At 36.2% G+C, this 18,958-nt stretch overlaps 1 protein-coding gene across 1 annotated transcript; it reads left to right on the top strand.

The window, feature by feature from the left end:
* Positions 1-2,698: 2,698 nt before the first annotated feature.
* Positions 2,699-5,461, top strand: LOC114623443 (olfactory receptor 5B12-like). Its single transcript, XM_028770110.1, has 2 exons — positions 2,699-2,822; positions 4,488-5,461. Exon 2 carries the CDS (start codon positions 4,517-4,519, stop codon positions 5,459-5,461), a length of 945 nt encoding a protein of 314 aa, XP_028625943.1. The 5' UTR covers positions 2,699-2,822; positions 4,488-4,516.
* The last annotated feature ends 13,497 nt before the right edge of the window (positions 5,462-18,958 follow it).

Below are 18,958 nucleotides of genomic sequence, written 5' to 3'. Positions count from 1 at the left end.
ACACACACACACACCACTTAATATAACTCTTCTTTGAGAAGTTTCTACTTGTCATATCAGGCTTCTTAACTCTGCGTTCTTAGAGCATTTTCTTTCTCTCTTTAAGAAATCTACTTTGCATTATTTTCTCTTCTTGAAACTAGTTTCCTCTATAAAGTTACAAATCCAAATTTTGCTTAGGTATAAATCTCTGAAAATAAAGTCCCCAAGCAGATTCCCGCATGTTAAGGAGCTGTGTCTCTAAGGCTACTGAAAGTTTCATTGCAGAACAGTGTGGGATCAGGTAAAAATCAGTTCTCTTAATTTTTCAAAGAAATAACTGATCCATGTAGTTTAACTACATACTATATTATTGTGTTATTTAAAAATGAAAGTTATATTTTTAATATTCTCAAAGCCAAAAATGATAGATAGATAGATAGATAAGGTTATAAATATGCAAATTATACCTTAAAATGATCATTTCATTGTCTGTATCTACATTATAACATCAAATTATACACTGTACCTCTAGCCATAAAATATTGATGTTTTGAACATTAAAATTAATAAGAAAAATATTGAAGCAGACTATGTTTCTGGTGGTAAAAACAAAAGTGGATATTTTCTTAACAAAGGAAAGATGAAAGAAAACTTTATGCTAAGTCCATACAAAGGCTCTTATATGTCAGCTATATATTGACAGAGGGGAAGAATATTATCAAATATATTTAGATTTCAAAATTTTAAACAATAAACATATAATAATAAAAATTGCAAAAAGTATGCTATCATATATTAAGAGATTTCATGAAGTTTGATGCTAATTTTCTGCCTAACTGGTCTGTAGCTCAGATGATTTGATAATTTCAGGCTGCATCCCCTGAAATTCTCTTCCCCAACATACTCATTAACCCTCATAGACAAAATATTAACAGGCTTCTAAAGTGCTAATTTGGATGGCTGGTGTAGGATCATGAAACTCTAGAAATAACAACTCTTATGTCATTGCTCCCAATGATATATTTGCAAATCTTGTCATCTCTAAATTCAGAATGTAAATCACAGATTCTGTTCTATAGCAGAGTTCCAGAGATGTGAAAGAAGATACGCTTCATAAGAAAATGCTTCCCTGGATGTAGGCAATGTTGATGTGAAAGTTTTACTGATCCATACCACAGGTTTGGAGCCTTTCCTCCACTATCTCACCTTCAAGGACAACAGTAAGAACTTCAGAATCATGCATACTATATATTACTCTCATACACTCTCTAGGAGACTCAGGAAATATAGTGGTGGAGATAGTAGAAAGAATCTAACAGCTTGAGCCTAGAGATTGAAAATGGGTTGGAAGAGGCAGGCAGATTTCTGAGTTTAAGGGTACCCTGGTCTACAGAATGAGTTCCAGGATAGCCAGGGCTATGCAGAGAAACCCTGTCTCAAAAAAAAAAAAAAAAAAAAGAAAGAAAGAAAGAAAAAAAAAGAAAAAGAAAACGGATTGGGTAAAACAAAACCACATGGACAGAAGGGATTGAGATGATGTTCATGATTTTCTTTCCTGTCCTCACCTGGAATATGGAGTTCTATATGGCTTGTGAGAATTTGGATATGTTATAGAATAATCCTTTGGTTTGAGGGATAGCCACACTAGTCTAGGATATTATGTGGGTGGGACTCAAGCTAGGTTTAGAGATTTGTGGAGACTATGTGAACAGGTATGTTAGGAAAAGTCACCTGGCTAGCCCTGGAGAAGAATGTAGGAAGTTGCAGGGAGCTTGGGGACACTAATGGAAGAATAGGGGGAAGGATTGCAGCCCATAAGGGAATAAGAATTTCACAGGAAGATTAACAGAATCCATTAACCTGGACCCTTGGGGCTCCCAGAATCTGAACTAATAACTAAAGAACATACAGGGCTGGACCTATGCCTCCCTGCACATATTTAGCATATGTAGACCTTGGACTTCATGTGGGTCTTGAACAACTGGAAGAGGACCTATCTCAACTGTTGTTGCCTGTACATAGAATATGCTCTTCTAGCTGGGCTTCCTTGTCTGGACTCTGAGGAAAAGGAAGTGTCTAGCCTCAGAGAGACTTAAGATGCCCATGGAGGGGAGATACCCAGGGGTCCCTGCCTGTTCAAAAGATAAGGGAGGTGGGATGGGAAACTATTGTGGGATGGAGTGACCAAGAGGAGGTCAGTGAGCTGGATATAAACAGAATAAGTAAACAAACAAATTAAATTTAAAAAACCACATATACTCAAATAATGTTCTATGTGATAAGAATAATATGAGTATCTTCTTTATAATGCTTAAAATGAAAGAATAAAAGTCTTAATTTTCAACTTTCGAGGAGATTTGATATCACAATGCTTGTATAAGTTGCTAAAACCTCCTAAAAATTTAATGGACTTTTAATGTGGTTTCTTATTTGTTTGTTTGTTGTTTCTATGGTCAACCTGATTGTGGACACCTGTGTTTGATAACTAGAATTTTTTTCATCTGAATGTATATTCCCCAGTGTCTTTATAATTACTGTTAGACAAAAATGGAAGCACTATCTTCTGCAATTTCCATCAAGGTCAGGCTAAAAACCATTGTGAGTTCATTAGTATCTTGAGACACCCACTCACATGTACTGCTTCCCCTGAGATACATGTATGGTTGCTGGTTAAGTTATTATATTGACAATATTATAAGATTCCATTTCACAACCAAGATCTACCTGTAGAGAAGGAGAACAAGATGCTTTCCTAGTTATGTATGTTAGGTCAATGCCCTGGATATGAAATATCACACAGACTTCCTTTTTACTCCTATTTTTCTGTTCCTACCACAACAGTAAGTATTAAAAATATATAAATATAGGTAGGCAGAATTATAAATGGATGTAAAATATCAAGTTATTTTTGTTTTGATTCATAGGTGCAAAGAAAATCTTCACCTAAAAAGGTGAAGTAACAGGTCCAGAGAGCCATGATTATTTATAACCTTCTCACTCTTGTCCCATTGCTCTTCTTAAAACTATGCTGCACTAGAAAAGCCAGAACTCTACTCTAAAGACTTTTAGATCCTGGAGTGACAGTTTTACTCCAGAGAAAGACCATCTTCTAATTTTTCTAATATTTAGAATATTTTACAGGATCAGACAACCACAGCTCACTTCTAATTTCAGAAGGTGGTAGAACTTTCAACATCCATTTAAATATATCAGTTACTAGGTTCCTTTTCCTGAGTGTATCAACTTTAGACAAATATTATGAGCTGCCATTCAGAAGATACCAGGAAATGATAAACAAATGTTGGAAAGGTACTGGCTATGGCTTACATGATTTACAAAAGTTATTTCTTTTATACTCGCAAAAAAATTACACATTTCTTTTAATATAAGTACAGGTATATCTCATGAAGATAAAGAATGATTTGCATACTAGTCATATAAACAAATAAGATTATACTATCTGATGCCCTAAATATAAGAGGTTATTGATGCAGAGAAATAAGATTTTCAAGTTAGAAGTTTCTTTCAAGTTAAGGAGGCTCATATGAAATCATAGTTGCATTTTCAGGTGTCACATGATCCATCATGGTAATGGTACAACAAGATACACCTTGTTGTATATATACTATACAACTACATATATATATGTATGTATATACATATATATGTATATATACAACTATATGAATACTATAGTATATATATATTATAAATCATATACTATATTTAAGGTTACTATCCATTAGTTTTTACACTATTCTCCTTCAAACACAAATATAACAAACTTGTATGGTATAATAGAAAATAGTAGAATAAGTAAAATAAAATGAAATAAAGCTCATTTGATATAATGAAAGCATTTAAAAATAATTCTACTTTATGCAAAACTATAACCTTAGATTATCAAACAGGTGAGTACTGTGATATATCCAGACTTCACAATGAACATGTTCCATACATCAGGAAGTTATCATCTAGCCCAATGTTAAAAGGAAATAATTTAATGAAAGGCCTTAGCAACTTAGATATAAAACTGAGTACTCCTAAAACAGCACCTAAATACAGCATAGCCACAGCTAGTGCGTTAAACTTGATGAAAGTATTTGAGATGGAAAATGCAATAGATAGGCTTTGTTATTAACAAAAATAAAGGAATAATTACATGTTCCTGTATTGTTTTTGTTTCAAAGTAAGATTCTGATGCACGTCTCAGAAAATATGCTTATAAGATTTTTCAAAAAACAAATAAGTCCTTTATGAATTACAGAAAAAATATTTTCATTTACAAGAAAATTGAAATAAGACCTAGATTTGTAATAGGGAAACCTACTGGCAGCAGTGAAGTGACAGTTTCCATTTGGCCCACTACCAGGTAAGTAACTCTATTTAGTTCACTCCTACCTATTTCACACTGGACAGGATGCAGACATATGAATAAGAAAATGTGAACATACTTAAAATCTCTTGGTGATGTCCAAATATAATATATTTTTATTTTATCCTAGAAGCCTGTCATAATTCCCAGATAAAACTGATGCAGAATATTTCGGAACTGACTGAATTTATTCTTGTTGGGTTAACAGATGCCCCATTTATGCAAGTTCCTTTATTTATCATCTTTACTCTCATTTATTTGATCACATTGGCTGGGAATCTTGGGATGATTTTGGTGATTCTCCTGGACACACGCCTTCACACTCCCATGTACTTTTTTCTCAGTAACCTCTCACTGGTGGACTGTGTTTATTCCTCAGCTGTCACTCCCAAAGTAATAGAAGGGTTTCTCACAGAAGATAAGGTCATATCCTACAATGCATGTGCTGCCCAGATGTTCTTCTTTGCAGCCTTTGCTACTATTGAGAGTTTTATCCTGGCCTCAATGGCCTATGACCGTCATGTAGCAGTGTGCAAACCCTTGCATTACTCCACCACTATGACAACCATGACATGTGCCCTGCTTCTTGCTGGGTCTTATGTCAGTGGACTCTTCCAATCTTCCATCCATGTTGCCTTCACATTCCATCTCTCCTTCTGTCATTCCAAAATGGTAAATCACTTTTTTTGTGATATTCCCCCACTATTAGCTCTTTCTTGCTCCAATATTTACACAAATGAAATTGTACTCTTCATGTTGGCAGCATTCAATGTTGCTTTTACCCTATTGGTTATCTTGACCTCTTACTTACTCATTTTTATTGCAATTCTGAGAATGCGCTCTGCTGAGAGCCGGAAGAAGGCCATTTCCACGTGTGCATCACATCTTACCACTGTTTCCATCTTCTATGGCACAATTATCTTCATGTATTTACAGCCCAGCTCCAGTCACTCCATGAACACTGACAAAATGGCATCTGTGTTCTACACCATGGTCATTCCCATGCTGAACCCTCTTGTATATAGCTTGAGAAATAAAGAAGTCAAGAACGCATTCAAGAAAGTTGCTGGAAAAGCATTATCTTCACTGGAATTAGTCAATTAACTGCAAAGTATCTTGTAGTTCAGAGTATATTCTGTTCATTCTTTTTGTACTCCAACAATATACAACTAATTTTGGATATGTTATTATAAAAATTAGATGCTTTAATTTAAAAATCTAAATTATAATCTTAGATACTAGAATACTCAACACTGTACTACACTTCATGTGTTAACTGCTGATTTGTAATTATTTCCTCTGAATTGAGACATTGGCTGCTTGAGAGATTAGGGAAGTTATAAGACTCAAGAAGTAAATAAAATTACAATGCTCAGATGTATCAAAAAATTTAAGATTCAGGATGCCAATGAAACTTACCAGGTTCCTGAATTCTGAAATTTGTAAGAGTCACAAAGGGTAGCCCATAGAATCATAACAGTACACTAATGCTATAGAGAGAAGATTCTCAAAGCACACTTCCTAAAAGTTGCTTATTACACTATAGCAATTCACATTTTTCCTGAATTGTCATCCATTATGGTTGGACTTTCTAACAATGCATCTCTCTTAGATACACTCATTTTTCTGCAGGGAGCTTCTTATCCCTACTTCTATAAGTCATAACCATGACTAAACTCATTGTTTCAGTAACATAGACTTGCATGAAATTATCTAATCTGTATGATGTTGGCATGCTCTCTGTGTTGAATAGAAATTTCTTCACATCTCAGTCACAAAACAGCTACCTTTATAGCAAGCCATGACTAGGTAGATAAACAGATCAACAGATACCAGAGTTATAGATTCATTTTTACAAGTTGTATTAGTTTCTTGAATGTTTCATACAATGTTTTGTAATATTCACCCCCTTTCAATTAACATTCTCTACATTTATACCCATCCTATTTTACACACATTTGTTTTCTCTGATTAAGAACAAATTTTTGATCACTAAATGGTCTTCGATTTGTGGCCTTCTATGGAAGTATGGTCAATCTAAGAGTGGCTATACTGTTAGAAAACAACAGTAAAAATAACAAACAAACAAAAAACAAACAAAAAGCTTCACTGTCTCTCATCAGCTATTAATTGGTCATAACTTTATAGATAGTGGCAGGAGTATATACCCAACTCTTTTCTGAGGTATTGAGTTGGGCTAATACATTTTGAATTTCACCTTCATTTTCACTTTATTTTCTTTCAATAAGTCAATCTCTATATTAAAACAATTTTCAAATCCCATGTTCTCTTTTATATTTTACTCAGCCATATATTTTTGTTTTTTTTGGCATCACTCAGGTATTTATTGCTATTTATATTAAGTTCACAAGCTAACTGTTTATGTTTTATGCAAAAATCTTTAATCTTTTGATAAAGTTAATGATTATTATTTCAAGTTCTGTTTACTGAGGTTCATCCAGGTTATTTCTAGTCAGTTTTTAGGAGCTTGCATTTTAGTGGAAATGTACAGTTTTGGCCTTAGATATTGTACAAGTTAGTGTGTGTATGAGAGAGAGAGAGAGAGAGAGACAGAGACAGAGACAGAGACAGAGACAGAGACAGAGACAGAGACAGAGATTATGATGAGTTATAAATATGTCAACTTCTCCTTTTGGTTCTGTCTGATTTGAGATACTAGGCTGCCTTTGTTGTGTTTCCTGGCTACAATGCGAAGGTAAAGATGGCACGAGCAGGTGAGGTTACAGAGACTCACAAGTTGTGTAGGCATACAGATAGGAAACTAAGGCTAGACAGGTGTTTGGGTATACTGCAGGTAATCTGGGGTCAAAGAGACTCATCAGACTACATATCAGACATAGGATCTGTCCAAGGCTTGGAGGACAAATGTAGCTTAAACAAGTGGAGTGTAAGAAGAAAGGAGGGAAAACAGAAGGACACATGTGGCTACAGTATCACTGTAAGCAAGTTGTGTTGGGATGAGGTAAGTTTCAAAAAGAGTGCCAGCAGACTGAACACTGGGAACACTCCATGACAATCAACTGCCATACTAGGGAGACTGAAGTAGAAGAGAAGAAGAAAGAGCAATGTAGTCAGTATCAATGTGCTCCATTTATTGCTCATTTCAAATGGCTGATTATTTTGTCAAATATGAGTACATTTCATTTTTAGTTTATTTCTTGAAAATTTTATGCATAAGTACTGTCTTTATATCACTTGCACAATAAATTATTGTATTCATTTAGTATTTCCTATATTTACATAAGTGTAAGCATGATCTCTTGAGATTAGATACTCTATTGCATAGCTTTTACCAGGAGAAAATTTATTATTTTCTCAGCTACAATTTCCATTTCTAATTTTTAATTTATATGACAATTATAACTGAAATTTTAGCTCAGTAGTAAATAATAATTCAGCTCTGCCTTACTGTAATAAAATATATAATACTTAGTGCAATAAAAACTCCAGACTCTTTATATTTCATATAGAATGTCCGTGAAGCTGTTGTCACAATCTTCTAATTGTTTCATGATTCATATCCAATTTTCCTGTTTTTTCTTCTTTCAGTCATGTTTGTTTTTTTTAACCTCTAAAATGTATAATTTTATTTATAAATTTATTTATTTGTTTTATGTTTGTTTTATTTTTATTAGTTATTTTATTTATTTTCATTTCATATATTATCCCCCTTCCCAGTTTCCCCTCTGCAAACCTCCTACTCCCCGTGCTTCTATGAGGGTGCTTCCCACCCACCCACTTACCCAGTCCTGCCTTACCACCCTAGCATTCCCTCACACTGGGACATTGAGCTTCCACTGAACCAAGGGCCTCTCCTCCCACTTATGACAGATAAGGCAGTCCTCTGCTACATATGCAGTTTGAGACATGGGTCCCTCCAGTTATACTCTTTGGTTGGTGGTTTAGTCCCTGGGAATTATGGGGGTCTGATGGGTTGATATTGCTCTTTTTCATATGGGGTTGCAAAATATTCTGAGTGAGGTAACACAATCTCAAAAGGACATACACATTGTGTATTCACTGTTAAGTTGATATTAATCAAAAAGCTTGGAATACCTACAATAGAACTCACAGACCATATGAAGCTCAAGAAGAAAGACCAAAGTGTGGATGCTTCAGTGCTACTTAGAAGGGGGAGCAAAATGATTGTGGGAGGTAGGAGGGAGGATCCTTGGAGGAGGAGAGGAAGGGGAGAACAAAAGGAGGCAGGATCAGATGTGAGAAGAGACAGGAGAAGTACAGAGGGTCATGAAACTGAATGGAGGTTTATAGCAGTTGAGGATGAGGCTAGGGGTAGCCAATAGAAATTCCCAGATGCCAGGAAAAAAAGATGTTCCCATGACCTAATGAAGATTACATTAGCAGAAATATCTAACAAAGGGGAGAGATAACCTTTAGAGACCATATCCAGAGGTTAGGCACAGCCCCTGGTAGAGGGATGGGGTTACCCAACTCACCCAAAAATATTAACCCAGAATTGGTCCTGTCTAAAGGAAATGCAGGGACAAAGAGTGGAACTGTGAAGGAAAGACCATCCAGAAATTGTTCCACCTTGAGATCCATTCCATCTGCAGACACCCAACCCGGATACTATTGCTGATGCCACGAAGTACTTGCTGATAGGAGCCTGATATAACTGGCTCCTCAGAGGCTCTGCCAGAGCCTGGCCAATACAGATGCAGATGCTCACAGCAAACCGTCAGACTGAGCATGTGTACCTCACTGTAGGAGTTAGAGGAAGGACTGAAGGAACTTGAGGTTTGCAACCCCAAAGGAAGAACAAGAATATCAGCTATATTTGCAATTTACATTTTCTATGTCCTTCATATCTTCATTTAAGTTTAGTGAATGCATTATTATTTTGATGTTATTTTATTTTTATATGATTTTTATTTGTTAATAAAGAAAGCACAGTTGAATTTGTGTTCATTATTTTATCTTGTAGATTTTCTAAATTTACTAGTTATAATGTGGATGCCAGGAAGTGCATGCTGACAGGAACCTAATATAGCTGTCTCCTTAGAGGTCTGCCAGGGCCTGAAATATACAGAGGCAGATGCTCACAGCTAACCATTGAATTGATCATGGGGTTCCCAGAGGAGGAGGGAGAGAGAAGACTGAAGGAGTTGAAACGGTTTGTGGGCCCCATGTGGAGAGCAACTATACCAACCAATCAGAGATCCCAGGGTCTAAACCACTAGCCTGGAAGCACATAGGGAGAGACCCATGGCTCCAGTTGTTTTTGTAGGATTGAATGACATTGTCCGGCATAGGTGAAAGAGGAAGTCCTTGGTCTAATGAAGGCTGGATGCCCAATGTGGGGGAATTCATAGGTGGGGAGGTGGGAGTGGGTGGGATAGTGGGGGCACATCCTCACAGAAGCAGGAGGAGGGGGGATGTGATAGGGGATTTCTGGGTGGGAGGGAAATAGGAAAAGGGGATCACATCCGAAATATAAGTAAAATATCCAATAAAAAAAAGGTTAAAAACAATTTTTTTAAATGAAATTTCTAGTATTTATTCTTTACAACAAGGTGATAAAAATACATAGAAATCTTTATTTTTCTCTTCTGATTTGGGTAATAGACCATGCACACATACATAAAAATATTCATTGCATCCTACAAATTAGAGTAACCACCATTTGAAGATACATTTTAAGGAAATAAGAGAGGGGAAGTAGACATGGCCCAGTGAGTCACAGTACTTGTCTCCCTGAAGAGGAGCACAGTTTGATTTCTACCACTTAAATAGCAATTCACAGCTGTTTGAATCTCTGGTTCAAGGGAATTCAACACATTATTCTGGCCTACACCTGCATAAAACATACAAATAATGTCAGACATATGTGCAGGCAAGTACCAATGTAAATCAAATCAAATAAGCATTTAAAAGATACATTTTAAAAGGAAAAATGAGGGGAAAACTATATCAAGGTTAGGATTGTAAGTTATATAGTTTGATTTTATGGTTGTTATTGTTTGTTCATTTCATAGTAGAAAAATGTGCTGGGGTCATCACATATCACTTCATTTTTTTAAAGAATTACTTATTTTTCTTGTTGAACTTTTTGAGTTTTCTCAAGTGAGGATGCCTCAGTTCCACTTGGGAGGGAAAAGAAATCAACCACAAGGGGGTGGGGGGGGAGATACCTGGGAGAGTAAGGAGTTGGGGAAGAGAGAGGAGAATGTGATTTGGTATAAAGTGGGGGAAAAGGACTCAAATCCCTGAAGGCCAGCAGTTTGAATGGAAACATGCAACTTCAGGAGGCAGGAGGTTGGAGGGATCCTCCAGAATGTATTAGAGACCTGGAAGATGAGAAACTCTCAGGACTCAAACAGAGAACCTTAGATGAAATGCCCTATAGTAGGGAGAGGAAACTTGTAGAGTCCACCTCCAATAGAAAGACAGGGCATCAAGTGAGGGATAGGATTGCCATTCCACAGTCAAAACTCTGACCCATAATTGTTCATGTCTGAAAGAACTACAGGATGGAAATGGAGAAGAGCCTGAGGAAAAGAAGGTCTAGCAACATGTCCAAAGACAGAGCCTGCTCAAGGGGAGGTCCCAAGACTTGACATTATTATAAAGGCTATGGAATACTTACAAAAAGGGATCTATCATGACTGTCTTTTGAAAGACCCAAAAAGCAGCTGAGTCAGATGCAGATATTTGCTCCCAACCAATGGACAGAAGTTGCTGACCCCTGTGGTTGAATTAGTGGAAAGCTGGAAGAAGCTGAGGAGGAGGGTGACCCTGTAGGAGGATCAGCAGTCTCAATTAACCGGGACCCATGTTATCTCTCAGAAACTGGAGGGAACATCAACCAAGCAGCATATACAAGCTGATATGAGGCCCCCCAACACATATACAACATAAAACTGCCAGGTTTGGGTTTAGTCAGAGAAGATGCACCTAACCCTCAAGAGACTGGAGGCCCAGGGAGTTGAGATCTGGTGGGTGAGGGTAGGGGATGTGGACATCCTCATGAAGATATGGGGACAGTGAGGAGGTATGGGATGTGGAACAGTTGGAGGGTGGACCAGGAAGTGAAAAAAATCTGGAATATTAAATAAATAAATAAATAAATAAATAAATTGTTTACTTATTTTATGTATATGAGTACATTGGTGCTGTCTTCAGACACACCAGAAGAGGCCATTGAATACCATTATAGATGGTTGTGCGCCACCCTATGGTTGCTGGGAATTGAACTCAGAACCTCTGGAAGAACAGGCACTGTTATTAACTGCTGGGCCTTCTCTCCAGCCCATCTCACATTACTTTAGTTAAAAGAAAATTTTGATGAGGTCCTAAGGTCCCTTAATTTGTGATTTTAGTTATTTATTTCTGCCCAACTGAGCTGTCAAACTGAGTGTCTAATAATCAGAGGTTCTCTAATCTAAGTTTCATTTGCAAAAGTCCTCATAAATAGTCTCAGTAAGTAAAATAAGCTACAAAATTTGGAATGAAGGACAAATATAGGATTACAAACATAAAAAGACATCTCCCTCATGTGACTGGTTCCCCTGAGATATATAGTGAGGTTTCTGTCTTTGACTAGAAATTTGGGTGAATCTAAGTTTAGGTTATATTCCAAAGCAAACCTTTAAATGTGGGAAAGGAGACATTCTCTTCTTTCATTATTGACTCTGCACTGATACTCTTAACATGAAGTGGTCCATGCCCCTACTTTGTACTAACACTTGTCTATTCCTAGTACAATAATATCACAAAAATATACTACTGTAGTCAGTCAAGACCATAACAGAATATGGGATGCCTGATTATATCCATTTTACAAATGAAAACATAATCATAAAATGAAAGAAAAGTAGTTGTATAACCTGCAAACAATATTCTTGCCATCTGATTGTTCTTGCTCTACTGTTATCTCTTCTCTATGATCGTCTTATCAGTCTTCATGTTTCATGTTCATGACCACCAGGTCCTAGAGTGAATGTTGTAATCGAGATTGTCATGTATTGAGAATGTTCTATGGAATTAGAAATACAAAAATTACTATTGCCTTTGAATTTTGACCTTGAATTTTGTTTAATTAGAGGGTCCATCATCTTTCACATTGTATGTGAATGGGGCCTAGTTCAGGAAAATTAGTCAAGGTTCTAGGATATAGCACCATTAATATACACTTGACATGTTAACTTTTAGGCTACTCTATTTATGAATAGTTTACACTAAAATGATAAAATAAATGTTAGTTGGTAGCCATGAGATGAAATATTATATAGGCATAAAGGGAACTAGGGTTTATTTTGTAATATTAACCTTTTCTATAGTTATAAATTGCAGTCTTATTTTTGGCCATATGTTAACACGTGTAGCCTAATAAGGTAGGTGATGATTTTGTCCTTGGTTATTATTTAAGGGAAAGGAAACATCATTTTTCACATTGAATGTGAAGGGGGCCTAGCTCAGAGAAATGAGAACTCCTCAAGATTTGATGCTCAACATTCTAGAACTAGAATTTCTCTCAGATTGAATAGCCCTATTTCTAATACAACCATAGGAACTTTGTTAGAGCTCATTCTATCTATGTAGAGTTCAAGAATATGCACCTTGGAGTATAGTCTGTCTGAGGATACAAAATCTGAGGAAACTACAATATTGACTATTCTTTCTTTCCCCATTCTTACATTCTCATCCATAGAATAGTGGACTATATAAAATATCAAGGTTGTGACATGAAGTGCAAACAGCTGAATATTTACTGCAAATGTTTGAAATTTCCTTTTTGTGTGTATTCTTTGGGGTTCTGAATGGTATTATCAGTAAGAATGTGCTCAAAAGATTGTACATACATTTCAATTCATTAGCGCTTAAAAGGGACAGTATAGTTAGAAACCCACAAAATGGAGAAAAGTGTCTCTAGGAAAGAGACCAAATCTTTAGCAATATACAGATAGTACTAAAAAGGAAAGCTGGTGCTATAACTCAATGACATACTACTTATGTAATGTAAGCAAGTACCTGGGCTTGATCACAGCAGAACTAATAGCAAAAATGTAAAGAAAACACAAAAATATATTGACAGGGATTAATTAATATGTTAAATGCACTGAGAGGTTTTGCCTGTACTATATGTGGAAATATGACTGTGTGCTTCACTGAACCATCTGATGATTATGCATTCAATGGAATTTTTAAGTGTCTACCAGCTATTTCAATTAGCATGAAATAGTCCTATATGGATTGCTGTAATAATGTATTTGATATAACAATAAATCTGAAATAAGACGCAGAGTCATAAATTGATCGGGCTTTTCCAGTTGTGATCAACAATGAAGTTCTGCTGTTTACCTACGTCCTACTGATCATTCTCCTACCCTGAATTCTATGTTCTTTCATAGTAAACAAAACACTGACACATGAATAAGAGACCATACTTATGGTTAAGATTTCATGGTAGTGTTGAACTAGCATAACTTCTCATCTCTTAATCTTCTCTTAGGTACTTGATATAATTTCTAAGTTACATTGATGGAGAATATTTCAGAGGCAACTGAGTTTTTTTTTTTGTGGGCTTGACAGGTGCCTCAGAACTTCAGATGCCATTATTTATCACTTTCACTGCCATTTATTTAACCATTCTGATTGGGAACCATGGGGTGATTACAATGATTGTACTAGACTCATAACTCAATATTCCCATGTAATTTTTCCTCAGTAACATATAACTAATAGATTGTATGTATGCCTGAGAAATTGCTCCCAAGCTAATGAAAAGGTTTCACATAAGAATAAGATTATATAATATGGGATGTGTTATAAAGTCCTGCTGTGGTTCTGCATCCTGCCTTCTTCCCTCTCAGGGTATCCAGAAACCACAGCATTCAGGGCTGCAATCCCCTTCAGATCCTTCAGTCCTTCCCCTAACTCTTCCACTGGGGCCCCAGGCTCAGTCCTATGGTTGCCTGTGAGTATCTGCATCTGTATTAGACAGATGCTGGCAAAACCTCTCAGGGGACTTCTATATTAAGCTGCTGTCAGCAAACACTTCTTGGCATCAGCAGTTGTACCAGGATCTGGTGTCTGTAGATGGGATGGTTTCTGGATGGCTTTTCTTTCAGTCTATGCTCCTTTTGTTGTCCCTGTATTTCCTTCAAACAGGAACAATTTTGGATTAATGATTTGAGACAGTTGGGTGGCCCCATCCCTTAACTGGTGGTCATGCCTATGTAGTGGAGGTGATTTCTACAGGTTCTATCTCCCCTTTGTTGGGTATTGTGGCTAAGATCATACCCATTCAGTCCTGGGAAATTCTTGCTTCTCTGGTGTCTAAGAGTTTCAACTTTCAGTTCCTCACCTCTATTGCTACATATTCATTTTCCTGAACCTCTGGACTTCTCTCCTGTTTCTTCCCACACCTAGTCCTGCCCCACTTTTCCTCCCCCTCTTCTATCCCTCTGATAATCCTATCTATCTATCATCTATCTATCTATCTATCTATCTATCTATCTATCTATCTATCTCTTTCCATCCTCTGATTATTTTGTTCCCTATTCTAAGTAGGCTTGAAGTATCTACATTTTGGTCTTCCTTCATGTTAAGCTTCATATGGTCAGTGGGTTGTATCACGGGTATTCTGAGCATTAGGGCAGTATCCCTTTACCAGTGAGTACATACATTGTGTGTTCTTTTTTGTCTGAGTTACCTCACTCAGGATATTTTCTAGTTCCATCCATTTGCCACAAACTAGTACTAGTCTTCAATAGTAACGAAAACAACAGAAAGCCCCCATACTCATGGGAGCTGAACAACTCTCTTCTCAATCATAACATAGTCAGGGAAGTAATAAAGAAAGAAATCAAAGACTTCATAATTTAATGAAAATGAAGGCACAGCATACCTGAATTTATGGGACACAATGAAAACACTGCTAAGAGGAAATCTCATAGCTCTAAGATCCTTCATAAAGAAATTGGAGAGATCCTATACTAGTAGCTTAACAGAACATATAAAGGCTCTACGAAAAGAATCAAATATACCCAAGAGGAGCAGATAGAAGGAAATAGTCAATCTCAGGCCTGAAATCAACCAAGTAGAAACAAAGAGAACTATAAAAAGAATCAAAACCATGAGCTGGTTCTTTGAGAAAATCAACAAAGATAGATAAATCCTTATGCAAATTAAGTAGAAGGCACAGAGACAGTATCCAAATTTACAAAATCAGAAATGAAAAGGGAAACAAAACAACAGAAACTGAAGAATTTAAAAAAAATCATCAGATCCTACTATAAAAGCCTATATCCAACAAAACTGGAAAGCCTAGATGAAATGGATGATTTTCTAGACAGATACCAGGTATCAAAGTTAAATCAGGATCAGATAAACCATGCAAACAGTCCCATATCCACTAAACAGAAGGAGTCATTAAAAGTCTCCCAACCAACAAAAGCCCAGGGCCAGGTGTTTTTAGTGCAGAATTCTATCAATCCTTAAAAGAAGACCTCAGACCAATATTTCCAAAACTATTCCACAAAATCTAAATGGAAGAAACAGTATCTAATTCTTTCTATGAACCCACAGTTGCACTGATATGTAAACTGCACAAAGATCCAACAAAGGATGAGAACTTCAGACAAATTTCCCTTATGGATATCAGTTCACAAGTGCTCAATAAAATTCTTGCCAACAGAATCCAAGAATACATCAAAATTAATATTCATCATGATCAAGTAGGCTTCACCCCAGGCATGCAGGGATCAACATATGGAAATCCATCAATGTAATCCAGTATATAAACAAACTGTAAGAAAAAAAAATGATCATCTCATTAGGTGCTGAAAAAGGCTTGGACAAAATTCAACAACCTTCAAGGTAAAACTCTAGGAAAGATCAAGAATTCAAGGCCGATAAATAAACATAATAAAAGCAATATACAGCAAACCAATAATCAATGTCAAGATCAATGGAGAAACTTGACATAATCCCACTAAAATCAGGGACAAGAAAAGGCTTCCCACTCTTATTTATTACACTACATACTCTAGGTTCTAGCCAAAGAAATTAGACAACAAAAGGAGGCCAATGGGATACAAATTAGAAAGAAAGAAGTCAAGGTATTACTATTTTTGGATGATATGAGAGTATATATAAGGTACTCCGAAATTTTTATTAGAGAACTCCTTAAGCTGATAAACAACTTTAGCAATGTGGTTGGATATAAAATGTACTCAAACAAATTAGTAGCCTTCATCTACATAAAGGGCAAATAGGCTGAGAACAAAAATAGGAAAACAAAACTGATTATAATAATCACAATTACTATAAAATATCTTGGTTTCTAACAAAGCAAGTGAAATATCTGTCAAGAAGACCTTCAAGTTTCTGATGAAAGAAAGCAAGACCTGAGAAGATAGAAAAATCTCCCACACTCATGGATTGACAGGATTAACATAGTAAAAATGGCCATATTCCAAAAGCAATCTATAGATTCAATGCAAAACCCATCATAATTCCAAACCAAAGGCAAGTCTCATATTCCTCTGGAATAACAAAAAAAAAAAAAGAACAAGATAGTGAAAAGTATTCTCGAGAATAAAAGAACTTTGTGCAAAATGACCAGTTTTGCTATATTAATCCTGCCAATCTGTGAGCAGGGGAGATTTTTCCATCTACTGAAATTGTTGATTTCTTTCCTCAGAATCTTGAAGTTCTTGTCATACAGATCTTTCACTTGCTTGGTTTGAGTGACTAGCGATGGGTGACCTTTCACTAATTTCTTTCTCAGGCTGTTTATCCTTTGACCAGAGGAAGGCTACTGATTTTTTTTGAGTTATTATATCCAACCACTTTGCTGAAATTGTTTCTCAGGTTTACGAGTTCTCTGGTAGAAATTTTGTGGTTGCTTAAGTGTACTATTGCATTATCTACAAATAGTAATATTTAGATATTTTCCCTTCCAATTTGTATCCCTTTGACCTCTTTTTCTAAAGACTCAATGCCCATCAAAATTCTGACTCAATTCTTTATCAAGTTAGAAAGAGAAATTTGTAAATTCATTTGGAATAACAAAAAAACCATGATAGCAAGAACTATTCTCAACATTAAAAGAACTTCTGAGGGAATCACTATCTCTGACCTCAAGCTGTATTACAGAGCAATAGGGGTAAAAACTGTATCATATCGGTACAGATACAGGCAGGAAGATCTATGGAATAGAATTGAAGCCCCAGAAATAAACCCACACCTATGGTATGTTGAATTTAGGCAATAGAGCTAAAACCATCCAGTAGAAAAAAAAAAGACAGCATTTTCAACAAATGGTGCTTGTTCAAAAGGCTGTCAGCATTTAAAACAATGTAAATCGATCCATTCTTATCTCCTTGTATAAAGCTTAAGTCCAAATGGATCAAAGACCTACACACAAAATCGCATACACTGAAACTAACAGAAGAGAAAGTGGGGAAGAGCCTCCAACACATGGGGACAGAGAAAAATTTCCTGAACAGATTACCAATGGTTTATGCTCTAAGGTCAACAATCGACAAATGGCACCTCAAAAATTTGCAAAGCTTCTTTAAGGCAAAGGATATTGTCAATAGGACAAAATGGCAACCAACAGATTGGGAAAAGATCTTTTACCAATCTTACATCCAATAGAGGGCTAATATCCAATATATACAAAGAACTCAACAAGTTAGACTCCAGAGAATGAAATAACCCTAATAAAAATGGCATACAGAGCTAAACAAAAAATTCTCAACTGAGGAATATTGAATGGCTGAGAATCACCTAAAAAAATGTTCAACATCTTTAGTATCAGCGAACTCCAAATCAAAGTACCCTGAGATTCCACCTTAGACCAGTCAGAATGACTAAGTTCAAAAACTCAAGTGACAGCAGATGCTGGCAAGGATGTGGAGAAAGAGCAACACTCCTCCAGTGCTGCTGGGATTGCAAGCTGGTACAACCACTCTGGAAAATAGTCTGATGGTTCCTCAGAAAATTGGACATGTATTACCTAAGGATCTTGCAATATTACTACTAGGTAAATACCCAAAAATGCTCCAATATATAACAAGGACAAATGCTCAACTATGTTCATAGCAGCCTTTTTTGTAATAGCCAGAAGCTAGAAGAACCCAGATGTCCTTCAAGAGAAGAATGGATATAGAAAATATACATTTACACAATGGAGTCCTGCTCAGCTATTACAATGAATTCATGAAATTCTTAGACAAATAGATGGAAGTAGAATATATCATCCTAAGTAAGGTAACCCAATCACTAAATAATACATAGGGTATGCACTCACTGATAAGCAAATATTAACCAAAAAGCTTGGAATATCCAAGATATAATTTACAGACCACATGAAGCTCAAGAAGAAGAAAGGCCAAAGTTGAGTGCTTTAGTCCTTCTTAGAGTTGGGAACAAAATACCCATGGGAGGAAATATGAAGACAAAGTGTGGAATAGAGACTGAAGGAAAGGTCGTCCATTGATTGACCCAACTGGAGATCCATCCCATATGCAGTCCCTAAACCCTGACACTATTGTTTATGCTAGGAAGGGCATACTGACAGGAGCCTGATATAGTTGTATCTTGAGAGGC

This window comes from Grammomys surdaster, unplaced genomic scaffold (assembly GCF_004785775.1).
Source record: "Grammomys surdaster isolate TR1022 unplaced genomic scaffold, NIH_TR_1.0 198, whole genome shotgun sequence".
NCBI classification, from domain to species: Eukaryota; Metazoa; Chordata; class Mammalia; order Rodentia; family Muridae; genus Grammomys; species Grammomys surdaster.
This window is presented reverse-complemented; position numbering and strand designations above follow the sequence as displayed.

Excerpts from the sequence above, each read along its gene's own strand:
- LOC114623443 (XM_028770110.1), top strand. The coding sequence starts at position 4,517 with ATGCAGAATATTTCGGAACTGACTGAATTTATTCTTGTTGGGTTAACA.